The sequence below is a fragment of the Scyliorhinus canicula genome, chromosome 4 (assembly GCF_902713615.1).
Source record: "Scyliorhinus canicula chromosome 4, sScyCan1.1, whole genome shotgun sequence".
NCBI classification, from domain to species: Eukaryota; Metazoa; Chordata; class Chondrichthyes; order Carcharhiniformes; family Scyliorhinidae; genus Scyliorhinus; species Scyliorhinus canicula.
In genome coordinates this window covers 181671357-181693922 of record NC_052149.1, presented here as the reverse complement: position 1 = coordinate 181693922, position 22566 = coordinate 181671357, and the positions used below count along the sequence as shown (strand labels likewise).

Sequence of the window (22566 nt, the reverse complement as noted above, 5' to 3'; positions counted from 1 at the left end):
ATATTTGCTCTTCTCTCTTCCACGGCATCCAACATTGTCGAAGAGGGACGCCCCCATAAATCATGAACCTAGTTTCTTAGCTGCCAGCCTCCTGGCTTGACTGTGGGAAACTGACGTGGAGCTATTTAAATGCAGCGCCCCCCTGTGGCACAAAGTTAGCACTGTTGCCTCACCGTGCCAGGGACCCGAGTTCAATTCCAGTCTTGGGTGACAATCTTTATGGAGTTTGTACATTCTCAGTGTCTGTGTGTGTTTCTTCCGGTTTCCTACCACATGTGCAGGTTAGTTAGATTTGCTATGATACAAATGGGCTATAGTGTCCAGTGATGTGGAGGTAAGGTGGGATTGCGGGCGATGTAGTGCACCTGGTGTGCACTTTCAGAGTGTCAATTCAGACTCGATGGGCCATACAACCTCCATCTGCACTCTGGGGATTCTATGGAAGTGCTCAGATGATCCCCTGGGTGGGCGAATCAGCCACTTTGTGTCTCGGCATGGCATTTTTCATGTGGTTGGGGGAGTAGGGTGGGGGGGGGGGATTTTCAAAGTGCCTAAATTGCGATGCTGCTTGAGCTACCAGGGCTGGTGGGAATCTCACCGAAAATGTCACTTGCCATTTTTGGGATAATTACGCCCCTCATCTAAAACCCCAGCAACAGTGTGCCTTCTGTTGGTGAGGAATCAAAATTAGCTGAAAATATCATGTTGCTGGATTTATGTGTGTTGTAGCATGAATAATTAGTTTCATTGCGATTTGGTTCTCTTCTATCAGATGATATAGCTTTTGGGCCTTATTACTTTTTTTTCAGGTTGCTTTATCATCCAACGCTTATGAACGTATTCTTTTTTTTTCCTGTTCTCACTATAATTGAGGTAAAGTATTCATATGTGGTGTTGTAGAAGTCAACCTGTTACAATCTATTCTGACATTGGGAATATAAATAGAACAAATTGTGCATTTATTTTAATATCTAAATAAGAAATAAATGAGTCAATAAGCAAATATGTAATTATTGCTCATGATTTTGGGAGAAAACTCAGATATCAGATACTTTAAGTATATTTGTCTCCTTTTTTCCTGCATTTGGCATTTTTTCGCTTTCTCTTGTACATACCCTGCTTTTTTTAAAATGGGTTGTTGCTATCCCTTTGTCTATGTTTAACTGTCTTATCTTCCTTTGTTTTTCTTTTTTTTCTTGTCCAGTTTTTTTTTCTTGCTTTCTCTGATTGTCTCATATATTTTTTTATTCATTCATGGGACGTGGGCTTCGCTGGCTGGGCCAGAATTTATTGCTGATCCCTAATTGCCCTTGAGGGGGCAGTTAAGCATCAACCACATTGCTGTGAATCTGGAGTCACATGTAGGCCAGACCAGGTAAGGACGGCAGATTCCCTTCCCTAAAGGACATTAGTGAACCAGACGGGTTTTTCCAACAATCGATAATGGTTTCATGGTCATCATTAAACATTTTGAATTCCAGATTTTTTTTACTGAATTCAAATTTCACCATCTGCAGTGGTAATATTTGAACAATGCTGTCACTTTCATTTCTTCTTCTACCCTTTCCTAATACATTCACTTTTTTTTTCAGGGAGCTTCATTGAGATTACAGACAATTTAAATACCGTAATCTTGCTTAAGTAAAAGAAGTTTGTCCAGCATTGCCAATTTTTTAAAAATTTCTTTTACAGCACCATGTTTATCATGGTGATACAATTTATTCCTACCCCAGTAATCGATTATATTACGGATGCATGTGCATCTCAATTGACGGCATTATGTTGGTTGTTCAAAAACTTCGGCCTCTGAGGAAATTTGCTGTCGCTGCTCAGGCGCTAGTTTGTCTTCGTACCCGTTTGTATGAATTGAAACATTTGTGTCGCCATATTCTTTGGCTGGAATAATCTTGGATTTTGTGTTGAATGATAAATGTTGTATTTTATTTTAGCCCTGAGACAGGCGCTGTGGGGCGATCATTCGATCTAGCTTCTGCTCTTGAGCCCACCCCTGAGACATATGAAGATCCAGGTAATCTTGAGCTTTTGCATTGTTTATTTTTTCACTGTCTACCCTAATCGGTTCCAATTCAATTCTATGACTTTCCCAAATTGATACTAGCATCAGAATGGATTGCAATTTGTCGGGCTTTATTTTAAAAATAACCCGTCACCATCAAGTATTATTAAGAATATGCCAAATATTAATTCCTTTGGTGAATAAAATAGTTACTTGCCAATCTATTGCATTAGTTTTGTTTTGTTCTAGTATCAAAACGTCTTGTTTAAACTTTCATGCAGTTGGTGTAGCCCTAATTAATTGAAATAAAAACAGATAGTCAACAGGTCTGGTAGCATCTATGGTGAGCTGAGGAGTTAAAGTTTCCGGTGAAGGATCTTTTGTCAAAACTAGAAAAAAGGTATAATAGATTTAAGAAGCGCAAAGGCAGGGAGGAGAGTTTTTTTAAATGGAAGAGAGGAGAGACTAAATGGCAAAAGTGACAATCATGCAAGCAAAACAAAATGGGACTGAAAATGGTGGCATTGGTAGTGGAGAATTCAGCGACCGAATTGCCATTGAATGTTATGGGGGGATTCTTTCATGTTGGAGATTGTCATTGCCTTGCACTTGTATGGCAAGTTGAAGCCTCAGCACTAATCCTTGCAGGGCTATAAGAAGCTTCCATTCTGGTTTTATATCTGCTTGTTTCTTAATTCAAATCATAAATTTGTCACAAATTGCTTTCCTTCCCATACCTCCCTGACTAATGGTTCCAATAGTAATTCATAAGGCTACTCCTGCTCCCCTTCCTTGTGCTATTCTTTTTTTATTTACTATCTAACCTGGAATATATAACTTCCAACCATGACCTCCATGCTATACCCTCTATCCTTTATTTGAGCCTCTCATTCATTCCATTTATTTTCTGTGCTTCCATGTATAAAGTTCTGAATTGTCAGAAGACACAAACTTGGTATTTTTCCATTATGCTGTTTTATTCACATCATTTAAGTTAACATGGTTTTTGATTTCTTACTCCTGCTGTTGTTTAGTTACTCCTAGCGACCATAATTCCATAAGATTTTGAGTAGTCACAAGAGTGGCCTGCGGGTGAGGGTGCTTAATTGGGTGAGGGCCAATTACATCCAAATTAGACAGAACTGGGAAATGTGGATTGGGAGTGGCAATTTGAGGGAAAATCCACATCTGACATGTGGGAGGCTTTTAAAGGCCAGTTGATTGCAGGATAGGCATATCCCCGTGAAAACGAAGGATCGAAATGGCAAGGTTCAGGAACCATGGATGACGGAAGGAAATTGTAAGCTTAGTCAAAAGGAAAAAGGAAGCATACAGTTGGTCCAGGCATCTAAAACTGACAAAGCGCTTGAGTAGTGAAAGTAGGAAGGAGTTAAATGTGGAATTAGCCATGAAATGTTTTTAGCAAACATGGTCAAGGAGACGAATCCCAAGGCTTTTTATGCATATATTAAGAGCAAGAGGGTAACAAGACAAAGAGTAGGCCCACTCAAGGACAATGGAGAAAAGTTATGCATGGAACCACAAGAAGTGGGTGAAATCGTTGATGCAGATTTTGTATCGGTATTCACCAGGGAGAAGGACATGACGGATGTTGAGGTCAGAGAAAGGTGTGCGAACGCTCGGGAGAATGTCCAATATATCAAAGGAGGAAGTGTTAAGTATCCTAAATTGCATTAAGGAAGACAAGTCCCCAGGGCCGGATGGGATCTATCCCAGGTTACGGCGGGAGGAAGGGCAGAAATAGGGCCTTGACAGATGTCTTCACATCCTCTTTGACCACAGGTGAGGTTCAAGAGGACTGGAGAATAGCCAATATTGTTCCCTTGTTTAAGAAAGGAAGCAGCGATAATCCAGCAAGTTAAAGGCTGGTGACCCTGACATCAATGGTGGGGGAGCTATTGGAAAAAATACTGAGGGACAGGATATATGCACATTTGAAGGAAAATGGACTAGTTGGTAATGGGCAGCATGGTTTTGTATGAGGAAGGTCATATTTCTCCAACTTGATTGAGTTTTTTGAAGAGGTGACAAAGAAAATTAATGAGGCAAGGGCTGTGAATGTAGTTTATATGAACTTTAGTAAGGCTTTTGACAAAATCCCACATGGCAGACTGGTACAAAAACTCAAGTCACATGCGATTCGGGGTGGGTTGGCTGGATGGATACAGAACTGGCTTGGTTTCGAAGACAGAGTAGCGGTGGAAGGGTTTTTCAGAATGGAGATCTGTAGCTAGTGGTGTTGCGCAGGGATCAGTGCTGGGGCCTCTGTTGTTTGTAGTATATGTAAATGATCTGGAGCAAAATGTGGGTAGTCTGATTAGTACGTTTGCGCATGACATGAAGATTGGCGGAGTTGCTGAGGATTGTCAGAGGATACAACAGGATTTCAGTAGATTGGAGACTTGGGCACAAAAATGGCAAATGGAATTTAATCCAGACAAATGTGAGGTGATGCATTTTGGAGGATCAAATCTACATATGAATTATCCTGTAAATGGCAGAACTCTTGAGAGCATTAATATACAGAGGGATCTGGGCGTGCAGGTCCACAGTTCCCTAAAAGTGGCAACACAGATGGCCAAGGTGATTAAGAAGGCATATGTCATGCTTGCCTTCATTAGCCAGGGTATTGAGTACAGGAGTTGAGAAATTATGTTGTAGCTATATAAAACCTTGGTTAGGCTGCATTTGGAGTATTGAATGCAGTTCTGGTCATCACATTATCAGAAGGACGTGGAGAGAGTGCAAGAAGGTTCACTAGGATTTTGCCTGGTCTCAAGCCTATTGGCTATGAGGAGGGGTTGAATAAACTAGGATTGATTTCACTGGAAAGCTGGAGACTGAGGGGAAACCTGATGGAGGTCTACAAAATTGTGAGAGGCATAGACAGGGTGGCCAGAGGCTTTTTCCAAGGCAGGAAGTGTCAATTACAAGGGGGCACAGGTTCAAGGTGAGAGGGGAAAGTTTAAGGGAGATTACATAGAATTTACAGTGCAGAAGGAGGCCATTCGGCCCATCAAGTCTGCACCGGCTCTTGGAAAGAGCACCCTACCCCCTATCCAAGGTCAACACCTCCACCCTATCCCCATTACCCAGTAACCCCACCCAACACTAAGGGCAATTTTGGACACTAAGGGCAATTTATCATGGCCAATCCACCTAACCCGCACATCTTTGGACTGTGGGAGGAAACCGGAGCACCCGGAGGAAACCCATGCACACACGGGGAGGATGTGCAGACTCCGCACAGACAGTGACCCAAGCCGGAATCGAACCTGGGACCCTGGAGCTGTGAAGCGATTGTGCTATCCACAAGGCTACCATGCTGTCAGATGTACCAGATGTCGAGGGTACATCTTTCACGCAGTGAATGGAGGGTGCATGGAAAGCACTGCCAGAATATGTGATGGAATCAGGGACATTAGCAACATTTAAAAGGCATCTGGATGGGTACATGAATAGGGAGGAAATAGAGGGATATAGGCCGAGTAAGGGCAGAAGGTTTTTTTTAAGTTAAAGCATCATGATCGGCACGGGTTTGGAGAGCCAAATGGCCTGTTCCTGTGCTGTACTTTTCTTTGTTCTCTGTACTTGTGGCTAAATTGGGTTTATGTCCTAAACTCTTGTGTCATTCGTTTTCTTTTAAATCTTGCCAATGAAAGGGAGGTTCTCTCCCTCGCCCATATGTTCATCCTCCTGGTCTATTTGTTACCAAATTCCAATTAGCATGTGGCTGGAGTAAGAGATTATTGTCCTTCAGTCCTTAGTTCTTCATTTAGCTTTACCTCTTGGTAATTGTTCAGTAGAAGATGCTCCCTTTCTTTCTCTATGTCACTGGTCTCAACATGAATCAGGACAATTGGATTTCCCCCCTTTCCCACTTTCCACATTCCTTTCCAGCTATATTGAGGTATGTCTACCTGGCACCAGGTAGGCAATAATACAACCTTTGGAATTCTTAATCATGGTCACAGAGGAAACTATATTTATTTCCCAATTATTTTGAACTGCTGCATTTTACTCTGATCTGCTTTCTCTGGTTAGCCTTCTACTCCACAGTGCCGAAGTTAGCATTGTAGTTGCCATCGCTGCAGTCTCTCTCTCTCTCTCTCTCTCTCTACCTTATATAAAGTACATTTCACCTGTTGGATGAGACTAATGTCTGCGGGACCTTCTCCCCCACCTCCCTTTGGTTCTGCTGCTCTGCTTATAGGTAAAATACTTTCAACTTCCTGGACTGTTGCTTTCCTTTAAAGTGAGCTACAGTGTCTCGAGCAGATGCAGGATGGAATTTTCCCATCCTGGAACTAAGGCCCACGGTGGCACAGTGGTTAGCACTGCTGCCTCGCAGCACCAGGGACCCGAGTTCAGTTCTGACCTTGGGTGACTGTCTGTGTGGAGTTTGCACACTGTGTCTGCATGGGTTACCTCCTGGTGCTCCGGTTTCCACCCACAGTCCAAAGATGTGCACGTTAGGTGGATTGCCCATGCTAAACTGTCGTCTAGTGTCCAAAGATCAAAGGTGTGTAGGTTGGGTTAAGGTGTTGTTCGGAGTGGGCATGGGTGGAGTGCTCTTTTGGAGGGTCAGTGCAGTTCGATGGGCCGAAGGGCCTCCTACTGCACTGTAAGGATTCTATGATTCCTGCTGCAGAGGCCAGTGGAAAAACATGCCAAATACTCTGGCTTCGACCTCACTAATTATGTACCCATGGGTGTTTTGCCATCTTCCATGGGTGGGCTGACCAGATGACGCATAGTCTGCCGTCCTGTCCAGGTGCCAGATTGAAGGTGTTCAACCTCACAGACCCTCTATTGAAGAAAGAATGTAGACTCCCCGTAAACGAATATGAATCTAGGGAGCACTTAAGGCCAGAAAATGGAGCACCTGAGAAGGAAGGTGGATCACCAGGAGCACTCTTGAGGCTGGGAAGGTGGACCTCCTCTAGGAATCTGGAAGATCGACCTATGGGTGCTCCCCCCACCCAGTGCTATTCCGGGGTCCAGGATTATCGGGGACCTCCATCCTGAACTCCGGAGGTAGCCCCTGGCATTGTTCAGGTGATTTCCATCATCAGCAAGCCACGTTGCTCCAGACGTATTTTGCACCAGTGTGTTTTCCCACCGGCGTTGTGGAGAATTGAGCATTGGTTTCATCTGAATCCCATTAGCAGGATGCAACTGAGTTGCATGCCCACCTCAAATGTGTTTCCTGATTCACTGTGGCGAGTTCCAGTAGAAGATCCCATGTGAAATACACACTGGTGTGAAACCGAATTTTGGGCCTCCCTCCGTATTCTTCAGCCCCACCTGCCCTTGAACCCACCGGTGGGTGCTTCAGAGAATTCTGCTGATATGTCGTGCACATGTGAGAAGCCGAAACAGTCTCTTTGTCTACAAAATCCACATGTTACATTCCTGATAATTTGCTTGCACTTTAGTTCTTATTTATTTATATATTTTTAAAATCGTGATTTAATTTTAGATACAATGAAATTACTTGACATCTAGATTATATTTAGTTGATGGATTCAGATTGATATTAGATTAATTGGTCATTTTTTTGTTGGTTTCTTTTAACTTTGTGTCCCTTAACTCATAATTATTAATTATGTACACTGGCTTTGTATTTAGTGCAAATTGAGCCTCTTCAATTTTGTTATGATCTACTCGGTTAATTTTGATTTTATCCTCTTGGATTTAATTAATTACTCTTAGTCACCATTTATTTATTTTCTATTTATTTATTGTTATTCCTGGGCACTGACTTCCCCCATCTTTGCTCTATTGAGCAGTTCACTCCATTAAGCAATTTTCTCATCTCTGTGTTTTGCAGATACCCCTCTATATATACATATATACCTTCAGAAACACACTAATTAAATCTGGTCAGTCTGCTTCCAGTCACAATAATTAACACCAATTCAGAGGCTTGTGTACAACTGATTGATGCCAACTGTCACTGGCTTACAGTTAATCAGTCCATATAAAGTTAGAAAACTAAGTTTAAATTTTAGTTTGATAACCATGCGCTTTCAGCTGTGCTCAGTCAGTAGCTGTCTTGCCTCTGATAGAATGCTGTGGGTTCAATCTCTCTTGCAGAGACTTGAGCATTGCAGTGCAGCCCAGACTGAGTACTGCACTGTTGGAGGTATTGCCATTTGAATGTTAGACCAAGGCCCTGCCTGCTTTCTAAAATGAACATAAACCAGTTCCTGGCACTATTTTGAAGATAAATTAATTAGTTCTTCCCAGTGGCCAATCTTTACCCTTCTATAGTCATCACAAAAAATAGTGCCTAGCCATTGTCACATTGCTGTTTTTAGGAACTTTCCACGTGAAAAATTGGCTTCTGTGTTTCATACATGTGAACAGTGATTAAACTTCAAAAAATCTTCATCAGCTATCAAGTGCTGTTGGGACATTCTAAAATTGTGAAAGATGCGAGCTAAATGCAAATCTTTCTTAGTATTACTTGCACTTCCACCAAATTTCTGTCTGCCTTCTGTTACAGCTTAGCTCAGTGATACCTGGGGAGAAAATCAATCCAAGACTGATCTCTCTATCACCACTGTTAGTAAAATTAGTTTAGTGTATTCATTCCCGACTACAGAAATTTTGAATAACCTTAAGGATACAGTTGACCAATTTGTTTTTAAATCTAGTTTTGTGGACCAGGGTTTAGAGAACCCCAAAGTGTATCATGGAGTTCACCTGACCACAACTTTTAATAGATTGTGGTATGGGGAGCACATGGTCCACTCTACAGGTGTGGTACAGCAGAGATGGAAAAAGTATTTTTTAAAGCAAAACAATGTTTATTCTATGAACTCAAGTTAACCTTCTTAAAACAAACAGTGAATATCTTAGCAACCATTAATTCAAATACAAACCCCAAAGAATACAACACTAAGTAGTCCATAAGCTGTACTTTTAACATCCAGCAGACTTTTTAAAAAACTTTAAACAGAACATCAGGTTAAAGTCACTACCGAGAGCAGTTTTAAATCACCAAAGGATCAACTTACAGTATTTAGATTACAGAGAGAAAGACATACCCCTTCTGGCTGTGACTGGCTATCCAGCTCTGAAAACGAAACTAAAACACACCCTGCAGCAAACAGCCTAAAACGAAAGTAAAAAGCTGACAGACAGCCCAGCTCCACCCACTCTCTGACATCACTGCAGTAGTAAACACCCATTTCTTAAAGGTACCACTACAGATATTTATATAGACACCCATTTGTAAACACCCATTTCTTAAAGCTACTCTCGCATGACATTAGTTTGACCTGTTTTAGTTCGTCACAGATTTGTTTTGAAATAATGGTTTGGTGCTCAAAAATATCAGCGCTCTTTCATATTGAATATGAGAAATGTTGGTGCTATATTTTTCCATTACTTTGTAATAACCATAGCAATGGCATCTTGGAGACACAGTAAGGATCCGGTACTTGAGGTACTTTGATGCCTTGTCGGGGTCTGACTTACTGACTGAAAGAGGCAGATTAATCATGGTTTAAAACGTTCATTGTATTTAATTGTTATGAGTGAAATGAATTATGGACGTCACATAGTGTGAAATGGGTGATCCCTTGCATGATGCGACTGGTTTACAAGTCATTGCTTTTAGTGCCATCCTGAAGACAAGCTTGTGATTTATTTTAATTGTTGTATCATAAACAGTAGGTGAACGATCATTTATTTTGTTGAAATATTTTATACTGGTTAAATAATCATAGCTTCAATCAGGTTTGGAATGTGAATGAACATTGAGTATAATGTACACATCACTAATGAAATGCCATAAGAAGATGCAGTTAAAAACTATAGACACAATAGCATTTAATTCATGAAATCATTCTATTATTTTTCAGTGCAAATTGTCCCAAGAGCCCCTCCAGGTCCTTCTGCTCCAAGTTGCAGACCACCTTGGGTGATTGACAATTCCTTTGCAGAGAAGTATGCACCAGACAAGACAACCACCATAATGACTAAATTCACGCAACCTGCTCAGCCAACCCCTCAACAAAATCGAAATTCTATTGTCCAGGCAGCACAGCAAGCACCTGACGGAACTAACAGGACTCCAGTGTGTGCCCACTGTAACAAGGTTATCAAGTGAGTAAGGAGCTTAGAGTTTATGCTTAGAGTTGGGCTACTTAAGGATTACTTTCCCATAATCAATATAAATTCGCAATCAATGAATATTTCCAATTATCAATTGTAACTTGCCTGTTATTTTACTCCACTAGGTGGCCTTTTGTGAAGTTGTAATGGTGCATCAGTAAATATAATGGCATTGTCTTTGTGTTGATGCTTTTCTGCATCTCCTCTCTCCGTTTGTCCTTTCCACTCCCTTTCTTTTTCATTGCTGCTTCTCTCCTATTAATACTTCAAAGAACAATACAGCACAGGAGCAGGTCCTTTGGCGCTCCAGATATGCGGCCGCGAGCACAAACGGCGATACGGCCGCAAAGTCTCGCAAGTTTTGAGGAACTTGGGGCACGATCCGGCCTCGTTACACTCGCGTTCAAGCGTTATTGAGACTGGTGAATAGCGGGAGAAGCCAAAAACCGGGAAGTGCAGCAGGCGCCAAATAGTTTGCGATTCAACCGGCCCACTCCAGTAGATGAAATCGGGATCTTGCCATAGCGTGGCGAGAAAACAATTATCACCACTTAAGCCCATTTCCATACAATTAATGAGAGCCACCCCATATCCAATGGCCTCCTGTCATTCAGAAGCCTCCGCAGCAAGTGCTCACGCTGGCGCCGATTAGTACTTTTTTTTTGAAAAACATGAAACTAGCGGAAGGGCTTCTGTGGGGAGCCAAGGGGGTGAGCAGCCATCTTTGCTCACAGGCAAAGAGCCCTGGAGCGCTGGGCTTGCTGCCCCTGTGCTCAGTGGGCCTGGGGGTGGGGGGACCCTCTGCAGGGGTGGGTGCCATGAGAGGGTGGGGGGAGCAAGCGCTCACTACAGCACCATGCCAATCCTTGGATCATGTGTACCCATTCTGGGGGCAGCCCTTGTCCCTGCATGTCTGGAAAGGGGGGGATTGGGGGGGGGGGGATTCAATGGGGGAATGGAGGGTCCCAGAGTGGAAGCCACTCTGTTTGTTGGTTTAACACCCTCTCTCAATGCCTTACAGATATTGAACGCGATGGCCGGGATGCCCCAGGTCCAGGGAGTTATAGATGCCACGCATGTTGCCCTGAACTCACCGGGCCATCTGGGGGTGCCCTATGTTAAAACCGGAAGGGGTTTCACTCCCTCAACATACAACTCATGTGCGACCACCAGATGCAGATAATGCACGTGTGTGCACGCTTTCTGGGGAGTGTGCACAACAGCTACATCCTGGGGCAGTCGGTCATCCCTGCCCTTTTCGAGGAGCACCCCAGGATGGGCGGTTGGCTTTTGGGGATAAGGGATATCCATGTGGCCACCTGGGCTGTCATTGAGCGGAGCATCGGACTCCTAAAGATGCGGTTCCGATGCCTTGACCGCTCCAAAGGTGCACTCCAGTACAACAGCGGGCCACCCACTTTGTTGTGGTCTGCTGTTGCTGGTTGTGTCCTCCACAACCGCGCACAACAGCGGGGCGACGAGCTGAAGGTTGGTGACGTGGAACATGTGGCTAACTTGGAGGTGCGGGGGTGTGCGGTGGGTGGTTGGGCTAAAGCTGATGAGGAGGCGCTGGATCAGCAGGGGCTGGAGGATGAGACCGAAGAGGAACTTGAGGCCCAGCCGGAGGCTGCAGGATGGACAGCAACGGTAAGGGTCCAGCTGGCCAGGAGGCCCCCATGCTCGCCCTCTTCACCTAGGACGTGGCCATCGTTGCATCCTTACCCACCCACCACCCCCATTTCCACCCACCCAGGATAAGTGTCAGCACTGTCAGCGAGCCACTGCCGAGGGCAGGGGGGTGATGGTAACCTGCAGAGAGTGTGGCGCTGGTGCTCCTCAATCTATGCAATAATCTTGAGTCCTGCCTGTCTGCTGAGTGCTTGGCCACATCCATCACCTGCACGGGGTGATGCATTATGGAAGAAACTGACACGCTTCCTCCTGGTTTTGCACAAGGGTGTTTATTGTTCAATATATGTGCCCACTCTCCCAATGGAGCAAACCACTCCCCTCGCCCGGCGCCCTCAGTGATCCTCGATGTGCTTTGCCCTCTTAGCTCTACCACTATGTCTAGGTGTGTCCCCAGGATGCACACCTGATGTGGAGGCAGCCAGCTGCTTACCTCGTCCCGTGGCCTTCAATGCCCCGGCAAGCATCTTCTGGGGTTCTTGTGGGGGTGGTGGTGAAGAAAGGACGGGGGAGGGGAGGGGGTGGAGGAAGGATTGAATGGGGAGGGGCGTACAGAGAGGGTTGGGGTGGAGGTAGGGTTGAAGGGCTGGCTGGAGGAAATGGGGGAGGGGGATGGAGGGAGCGTTGGGGGTTGCCTGGGGGGATGCTCCCTTGGGGGGAGGGGTGTGCAATGTTGGTGTTTACTCACTCTGGCTGCCTAGTACAGGACGTTGACATTCAGACACTGAAGCCAGTCCTCCTGGTTATACTGACCAAGCGACTGCTACCGCCACTTTGTCCCAGGCAGCACTGGCTGCCTTGTGGCTGTATCTCCAGGCCCCTCGGCGGGGGGGGGGGGAGGGACAGGACATCCCTCCTGCCCTCCACTGTGTCCAGGAGCCTCCCCAGGTTAGCATCCCCGAATCTTAGATCCGGTCTCCTCGGTTTCATTGTTTCTAGCTGGCTGTGGTTGGTGCAGCCTAAGTGCTGCTTGACTTTGTTAGCAGGGGGCTGGCGAGTGTGGTCCCAGAGAATCAGCTGGCGAGTCGGGATGAGGAGCCCGTGAGGCCTGGTTAAATGGACCAATTAACGTTGGGTAGCATTGCTGGTCTTACTGGGTCGAGCGTCTGGAATCTCACGACAATTTGCGCTCGCTGGCGCATTTAGAAATTTTTCCTGAGAATTGCGCCCTAGATCTAACCGGCTAGAATCTATTTTCCCGATTTTAAAACATTTTTTCTTTCCCCCCATGCTCCTTTGACGTAATGAGGTTTCCGCCTCACACTCATTGTAATGCATTTAAATAAGTTTTAGTATAATTAAAAAGCCCCTGCCACGTGAATTCCCGCGCCTCCACCCCCGTCACTTATAGTTTGCTGAACAGGCATATAAAGGCATGAATCATTTGGGGGAATTGCCCTGGGGGCTCAAAGATATTTTTTAATAAACCCTGTTGGGGAGAGAAACATGCCAGGGCAGTGCCAACTTGTGCCAGGGGTGAACTCGGGGTGGGGGGGGAGGGGCGATCGCATGAGGGGTGGGGATTTCCATTAATTTGCTCGGGGAGGGCCCCGATGCTTGAGGGGAGAGGGATGCTGGAGGAAGGTGGTGCCCCCGATGCTTGGCGGGCAGGGTGCCCCTGTGGAGCTGGCCTTGCCGTCTTGTCGGGCCCCGTCCTGCCACATTGACAGCGTAAACTACACACCCAAATTACTTGTCAGAAGATCTTGGGTAAAAACTCAGCTGATAGCCTGCATGCTGGTTTTCAGCCAGAGACTGACACCCTGACAAATTATGGGAAAATTTCACCCACTATGTTGGAGGTACGATACAATACTTGTTGTTGTTGTTCTAAGTGCAGGATAACTGACCGTATGGTTCACGAGGGAGCATATTTCCTCTTTGAAGAGCAATCCATGTTCACAACTATGAAATTATATACACATTGTTAGAATCCTGAAAGTTCCAATAATAGTTGCTGGATATTTGGTTTAAATGTGTTTGCGAAACAATGCGAGTTCTTATTTTTTTTAAATCATAGTTTATTTAGTAGTTTTAAAGCTTTGATCTATATATCGTTCATATGTCATTGCTGACCTCTATCTCCCTGACCTGAATCACCACAACTCCTCACAACAAAAGCCAGGGATGAGAATGACAGGCAGGCATGAGTGCTTGAGCCAAGTTTTCCTGACAAAAAATGTTCGAGGAATTTATAACCTTGCAAAATAGAACAGCTATGTCATACCAAAGCTTTAAAAATAGTCACAGTGCATGCAGGAACTTTACAATTACACCGCTGAAGCTGATACCAGTGCGTCAGGAACTTGGGTATTTAACATCTCATATAATTGTGTGAAAGTTTAAAATTTCAGTCAATACATTTTATTTAAATAAATACTTTTATTCTCCTTTTTCACATTTTCATCCAAATTTACACCCACCAGCAAACAATCAACAGTAACAAATACAATGTCAATCCCATGGCCAATAATCCCTTCCTCCCACCAACCCCCAAACAGCCCTCAACATTTTAAATACAAACATCAAAGAAAAAGAATTCAGAATCAACCATCACCCCATACATAGCCACCAATAACATGCATAATCCAACCCCCCCCCCCTTATTGTTCGATGTCATCCAATTCTTGAAAGTGCATAATAAACAAAGCACCTAAATTGTAGAACCCTGCCATCCTTCCCTCAAACGTCATCTTCTCGAGTGTTAAAAACTCGAACAGATCCCCTCGCCATGCCAGGGCACTGGGTGGAGAAGCCGACCTCCACCCCAACAGGCCCTGCCTTTGGATAATTAACGAGGCGCAGGCTAAAACATCTGCCTCCACTTTCAACCCCGGCGGATCCGATTCCCTGAATATGGCTTCCAGGGGACCCGGTTCAAGCTTCTTTTTTTAAAAAAATATATTTTATTGCAAATATGCATCAAAGCAGGTTGCAGCAAATAATCACCCCTCCCTCCCCTCCCTTCCTCTTTCTCCCCCCACCACCACCCCTGCAACAAACAGCTCTTCAAACAAGGTCACAAACATACCCCAGCTTTTCTCAAACCCCCCCCCGCTGAGCCCCTTAACTCATACTTTATCTTCTCCAACCGCAGGAGGTCATACAAGTCACCCAACTATGCCGCTATCCCCGGTGGCGATGCTGACCGCCGCTCCAGCAAAATTCGCAGCCGTGCAATCAGAGAGGCAAAGGCCACGACATTGGCCTTCCTCCTCTCCATGAGCTCCGGCTTCTCTGAAACCCCAAATATTGCCACCAAAGCGTCCAAGTCCTCCACCTCCACTATCCTGTCTTAAGACCACGAACACTCCCGCCCAGAATCTTCCCAATTTTTCGCAACTCCGAAACATGTGCGCGTGATTCGCTGGCCCCTGCCCACACCTCTCACACTCAATCTGCTACCCCCTGAAAGAACCCACTCATTCTCGCCCGAGTCATATGCACCCTGTGCAACACCTTAGAGTGTATCAGACTCATTCTTGCACATGAGGAGGTCCCGTTTACCCTTCGCAGTGCCTCACTCCATACTCCACAATTGATCTTCCCTCCCAACTCTGCTTCCCATTTCTCCTTGATCTTCACCACCCCTCACCTCCCTGCTCCCCCAGCCACTTGTATATATCCTCAATTCTTTCCTCCCCTTCACATCCGGAAGCAGCGGTCGCTCCAGCGTGGTCTTAATCATGTTGTCTTAATCCCCTCCAGCGGTGCCTTCTCTTCTCCCAGAATCACACTTAAATCACCGATACCACCCCCTCTCCACTCCCTCTGTCATCAGCAGCCCGCTGTCGTCAGCACCTCCTCCAACAGTGTGGGGGCCGGCACCACTGGAAAGCTCTGTGTCTCATTCTTAGCGAAATCTCGCACCTACGTATACCTAAACATTTCCCCCTGCCCCAACCCATATTTTGCCACAAGTCCTGCAAACCGGCCCATCAGAAACAAATCCTTTAGTGCCCTGACTCCCTCCTCTTCCCATCTCCGAAAACTCCCATCCCACTTCCATGGCTCAAATCTGATTCCCCCGAATCGGCATTTCCCTTGACCCCCATCCCCAGCCTGAAGTGGGGATTATCCCACTTTTAATGTCGCTACAACCACTGGACTCCCCGAGTGTTTCCCCGGGACCATCGCCCTCAACCCTGACCCCTGCACAGACTCTCCTCTAACCTCGCTCCTCACCTTCTCCGCATTTGCCGCCCAGTAATAATACAGTAAATTCAGGAGACCCAACCCCCCTGACTGCCGTCCTCTCTGTAACAGCATCTTCCTAATCCTAGCCACGTTCCCCACCACCCCCTCCCCAATATAAACAAGGTAATCACCTTTTCAACCTCCTTGAACAATGCCTTTGGCAGGCACTCAAAAATAAACAAGAACCGGGGCAACACATTAATTTGAATTGCCCGTATCCAACCTGCCAGCGACAGGAAGACCATCCCATCTCGTCAGATCAGCTTTTACCCTCCCCACCAAACTAGTAACATTTTACCTGCACCCTGAGATATCTGAAGTGAGTCCCCGCCCTAAGGAATGGTAGCCCCCTCACCTCCGGCAGAGACACCACAAAATATTCACTTTGATTGAAATTTAGCATATAGCCGAAAAAGACCCAAACCACTCCAAGCAGCTCTAATGTACCACCCATCGACACACTGTTCCGATACATACAACAGCAAGTCGTCCGCATACAAAGCGATCCTATGCTCTACCACTCTTCCCCGCACTATCCCTCTCCAACTATCCCTCTACTCACCTCCAAACTCCTCAACGCGCTGGCTAAAGTCTCAATCGCAAGCGCGAACAACAAGGGGGGGGACATAGGATATCCCTGCCTGGTCCCATCTTGCAGAGCAAAATATCCTAAATTCATGTTATCTGTGTGGACACTCACCTTTGGCTCCCTGTACACCAGTCTTACCCAATCTACAAATTGTGGCCCAATCACAAACCGCTCCAGAACTGCCATTAAGTACCCCCACTCTGTGGTGATTGTGTATCACAATGTAGATGCAATACAACTGAGCAAGCACTAGAGGGAGCACGGGAGAGCTATAAATACAGAGGGACAGGAAATGAGAACACACTTCACGGAAGGGAGAACTGGTAGCAAGACACAGACACAGGCAGGCAGCATTTGAGGTAGCCGTAAGTTAAGCTCTGAAGACAGAACAAATTCACAATAAAGCATCTTCTCCAACTTTGAGACTACGAGCTTTATTAAGACACAAGGAACAACACATGTGTTCCAAACCATCCAGAATTTCCTGCATCTCCCGCTGCTCCCCGGTGGTTCCGACTTGTACAATCTCTCGTAGAACTCCTCAAACACCCTATTAATCTGATCCGGAGCCACCACCAACTTCCCTGCCCTCAATAATTTCCTTCGCTGCTGCCTCCCTCCAAAGCCTGCCAACATGCATTCTCTCCATATCCATAAACCGCTCCCCTTGCCCGCCTCAGTTGGTGCACCACCTTCATTGTGGACAGCCGGTCAAAGCTTGCCTGCAACTCCTTCCTCTTTTCCAACTTTGCTGGATCCCCGTCTTCTGCATACATCCTGTCTGCCTCTAACACCTCATCTGTTACCCTTTGACACTCCACCCTTTCATCCTTATCCACCTTTGCCTTAAACAAGATCACCTCCCCCATACCACTGCCTTTAGAGCTTCCCAAACCACCGCCTGTGAAATCTTCCCCTTAGAATTGAACCCCACGTATTTCTCAATTACTTTCCCAATCTCATCACAGAACTCTCAGTCCCCAAACAGCCTCACATCAAATCTCCGCCCCGGCCTCTGCACGGCCCCCCCTCTCCAACACCATATCCACCCAATGCTGCGCATGATCCGATATCGCAATTGTCAAATATTCCGTCCCCTTGACCCCAGCCAACAGCGCCTTCCCCATCACCAAAAAGTCAATCTGTGAATAAACTTCATGGGCCGAGGAAAGAAAAAAAAAATACTCTCAATCCCTGGGTGCAGAAACCTCCAAGGGTCCACCCTTCCCATTTCCGCCATTAGTCCAGCCAACGCCTTCATCGTGTCCCCCCCCCCCCCCCCCCCCCCCCCCCCCGCTCCCCCCTGACGGGACAAGCAAGCGCGGCTGAGATCTGTCCAATCTCGGCTCCTCCACCAAGTTCCAGTTTCCACTCATTATCAATTCATGTGAATCCGAGTCAGGAATGGCCCCAGACACACTCATCCCAGTTGGGACCATACACGCTTACCAGTGCCACCAGCCTCCCCCCAATGCCCTGTTGCTATCACATACCTACCTCGCTGGTCCACAACCACTTTCTCCACCTGGAACCGCACTCTTTTTTGCTAACCAGGACACTGCACCTTGCCGTCAAATCCCAAATAAAACACCTGGCTAACCCAGCCCTTCACATTCCTCACTTGATCCTTCACCTTCAAGTGAGTCTCCTGCGTCATCGCCACATCGGCCTTCAATTCATTCAGATGCGCCAGCATTCTTGATCTTTTGACTGGGCCGCCCAACCCCCTTACGTAACTATCCTGACCGGGGGTCTCTCACTCCCCACACCCCTTCTTATCCACCGCCATCATAACTCCAGGCCCTGCCCCATAAGCATGACCAGCCCCTATCCATTGTTAACATCAAACTTCCTCCCCCCTTCCAGAATCCCCCCCTGCACTTCCTCTCAAAAAAGCCTCACCCAATATCGATATTTCCCCCCGCCTTTAACACCTCTTAGGCCCATCAAAACCTGCTCGCCAGGCTCCAAAGTCCGCAGTCCCTCCCCCCACCACACCTTCGTTCGCTAGCCAACTTAAGTTAGCTACCACGGAGTCCCCCACCCAAGTCTTTCCCTCCCCTCCTGCTCAGTCCCAGAAAAACAATCAAATCCAGACATCTCAATACAATAAAACCGTCACAACAACAAATAACAATCAAAAAACTTCAGCTCTATAACATAGAACAGTACAGCACAGAACAGGCCCTTCGGCCCTCGATGTTGTGCCGAGCAATGATCACCCTACTCAAACCCACGTATCCACCCTATACCCATAACCCTACAACCCCCCCCCCCCCTTAACCTTACTTTTTAGGACACTACGGGCAATTTAGCATGGCCAATCCACCTAACCCGCACATCTTTGGACTGTGGGAGGAAACCGGAGCACCCGGAGGAAACCCACGCACACACGGGGAGGACGTGCAGACTCCGCACAGACAGTGACCCAGCCGGGAATCGAACCTGGGACCCTGGAGCTGTGAAGCATTTATGCTAACCACCATGCTACTGTGCTGCCCCTATAACAACGTGAAGTAAAAAAAAAATTACAATATAGGTCAATAAAACAAAACATTTATACACTCTCTAAACTCCCCAGTCACAGTCCTCAACCCATCTTCAGTTCCAGTCTTCACTTCTGTCCCACACCTTCTGCCTTCACTAACGCCTCCGTCACCTCCACCTTCTTGAAGTAGAAATCTCTGGTGTTGTAGGTCACCCTCGGCTTCGCTGGATACACCTCTCCAAATCACACCCCGCTGTTATAATGTTGTCTTCACTCGGCTGAACGCCACTCGCCTCTTTGCCAGCTCTACCGTCAAGTCCTGGTAAATACGAACAGCAGCACCAGCCCACTGCACCTCCAGCTTCTGCTTGGCCCAGTTCAAAGCCTTCTCCTTCATGTGGTACTTGTGGAAGCAGATAATTACTGCCCTTGGTGGCTCATTTAACTTTGGCTTCGGCCTCAGCGACCAATCAGCTCAGTCCAGTTCATACCGAGAGGACTCCTCTCCCTCTCCCATCAGTTCCGCCAACATCTTGGCGAAGTACTCTGTCATCCTCGAGCCCTCCACCCCCTCGGGCAAGCTCACAATCCTCAAATTTTGCCGCCTCGAGCGTGTTCTCCAAGTCCTCCAGCTTTGCTTGAAGCCCCTTGTTGGCCTCGACCACCCTCCGCAGCTCATTCCCCATCGAGGTGAGCTGATCGCTGTGCTGTGACATGAGCTCCTCCATTCCCTTCATCTTCCCTGGGAAGACACCTCAGCTGATGTCTTCGCCACAGCCACTCTCACCGGGGCAATTGCCTCTGACCAACGCCTTCAAAGCCACCGCTATCTCCTTCCTCAACACCTCCATATGCTTCATAAACTGCTTCTCCAGCTCCAAAGACATTATCTCAGTCATCCTCTCTGCTGTGAGCAGTGCTGCCCCAGCCAGCAGCCCAGTCCCCGCAATATTGCTAGCTCCCTGGCTGGCCCCTTCACTCGCCGGTGAACACTTATTCCATCCCTTCTTCATGGCTGTATTCCTTAAACTTTTTGACCTTCTTTGCCTTCCTTATTCCTTCCTACGTCCAATCATTCACAAATTGCCCCCAGGACCGTTCTCCTAAAAACATGCCTCAAGCAGAAGCCACCCAACATGCGACTTCCCCTATACATGCCGCCACCGGAGGTCCTCAGTCAATACATTTTAAGAAAGTTTTAGCACCATCCATTCTGGAGGGCATTTGAGTCAGTATTGACTTGGAAAAAAAGAGGCAATTATTAGTCAAAGCAGAGCTTGTTTAATTCCAAAATAAGCAAACGGTTTCCAAATTTGATGTTCATCAGCGATTTAAAAAATACTGCCCAGCTTAAGCTTATGATGCACATTATAGTAAATGTAATTGCAGTGATTATGCATCATAATAAGATAATCATCTCACCGATTTGGTCTACAAACTTTCTTATCATTTAATTAAAATATTCTGGTATCATGATTCCAAGCTGTGCTGAGGATTACAAGTTTCAAGGTTTAGTTACTGCGGGAGAAATTCATTAAAGAAGACAAGATCAGGCTGAGAGAGGGATAACAAATGACTGGTGGCATCGAGCTCAAAATCTTAATGCAAAAAGCAAGATACCATGGATGCTGAAATCCAAAACTAAAACAGAAAATGTTGTAAGTACTCAACAAGCCTGGCAACATCTGAGGAGAGAAAAGCAGAGTTCAGCTCAATGGCATCTTGTGAAAGGTCATTTCTACTAAATGCCAATCTTCCCTTCCTGACCCCCATGTTGGCATATGCAATGGTTTTCTCTTCTTTGGTACAGAACCTATGGCTTTCAAAATCATCGCTCTAACTGATTTTTTTTTTTAAAAGAGCTAATCTCACCCCCTCATTCACCATTAGATCTCCTCCATCATTTCCTACTCTCTCTCCAAAGTTCTTAAATACGTCATTGGCTCAAATCAGAGGCCATTTTTCTTGTTTGACTCTCTCCAGCCTGGTGCGGAATTCTCCCGGATGGGCCGGCGCTATCAAGATCACAATCCAGCCGCACTTGATTTTCTTTTGAGCTTGAGGAGATTCCCTCTGGGAAAGAAATGTGCAGGACCTAAAGATTCTGGCCAGGCTGGCTCCTCTAATATCGAGGCGCCATTTTAAAGGGGTGTCCGAACTCCAGACAATCCTACAACCCCCACTGCCCACTCGCAAGCATCAGCCCCAACCTGACCAGCATCTTTAGGTCCTGCACATTTCTTTCCCGGTGGGAATCCTCCATCCCCCATTGCAGGTACCTGCGCCGCCCCCACCCCCACCCTAAGTGACCGAAACCCCACTATGGGGTTGCCGAACAATCCCCCCTCCCTCCCACTTCGTGCCCCTTCTTTAGGCCCCGCCAGAAATTGGCAGTGCCAGGACCCTGCATAACCCTGACCACCTGAGGGTTTCAATGGACTCTGAGCCACCGGGCATGGTTTCTGTTTGAGCAGCGCCAGTGGGGACAGAGAATTGTGGGAATTGGGAGACTCTGGCTACTTCCAAAAATGCTTATTTCCAGTGTGGCAGACCGGGAGCATAACGCATCATTCGGCGCCTGGCGCAAACTCTATTTCGGGGCTCTCCCACTATTCTCCGGGAATAGCAAGATGTGCGGCGGGTGCAATACGGGATGAGTATCGTCCACTGGTCTTTGTGACTACTTGTTGATCATGCCGAATTTCAGCTTACAAAAATGAGTGGGGTGGGTTCGGGTCAGTTATTGATTAAAGGCCTAAACCTGCTGCAACTCACAACTTTAATATTTTAATGAGGCTTTCAGCCTTTGCAGGTTTTACAGTGGGCCGTTGGGTTTCCTAGACCTGATGCGAGCCAGTAAAGTATGGTGAATACTGCTTTGGGAAGAAGTTCAAGCTCCTTGAAAGCACTGCTTGTGGGTCAGGAGGGGTAGAAGGGCTCTCTTTGGTTTCCTAAGCTCCCCAAACCAACCATGACCACCTCCTCTCCCCCACAGAAGCAACACTCGCCAGTCCTCGCATTTGGAAATCTCCCACCCAACTGAAAGTTAAGTCTGGCAGTTGGCTGCCTTCTGTCTGGGGAACGTGTCAATGGCAGACGAAGCTTAAATAGTTTTTTTTAAAGAGAAATCCATAATGTTATAAGAAACCAAACTCTTGGGTATTTTTCAAATCACCACAATTTGCCTTGGTTGGATTTAAACAAGCTCTGCTCGATTAATACATTGTCTTTTTAAGTTAACACTGACTCAAATGCCCTCTAGAATGATGCTGACGTTTTAATAAAATCTATGGGACTGAAATTGTTAACACTACATAATCTGCCCCTATTGAGGTTCAAACCACAATTTAGATGAACCACAATTTCCCCCAGATGAACACTGAAGCCATCATTTCAGCTCTCACCACTGTCTCTGTATCTTCACTACTCATTCCAACT

General features: G+C 46.4%; 1 protein-coding gene across 1 annotated transcript in view; it reads left to right on the top strand.

Annotated features, from left to right (window-relative positions):
• Window positions 1-22566, top strand: part of pdlim7 (PDZ and LIM domain 7) — a 150320-nt gene that overhangs the window by 117111 nt on the left and 10643 nt on the right. The window contains exons 8-9 of the mRNA XM_038793545.1: window positions 1950-2029; window positions 9913-10156. Coding sequence (XP_038649473.1) covers window positions 1950-2029; window positions 9913-10156 — 324 coding nt within the window. The remainder of the gene's footprint in view (window positions 1-1949; window positions 2030-9912; window positions 10157-22566) is intronic.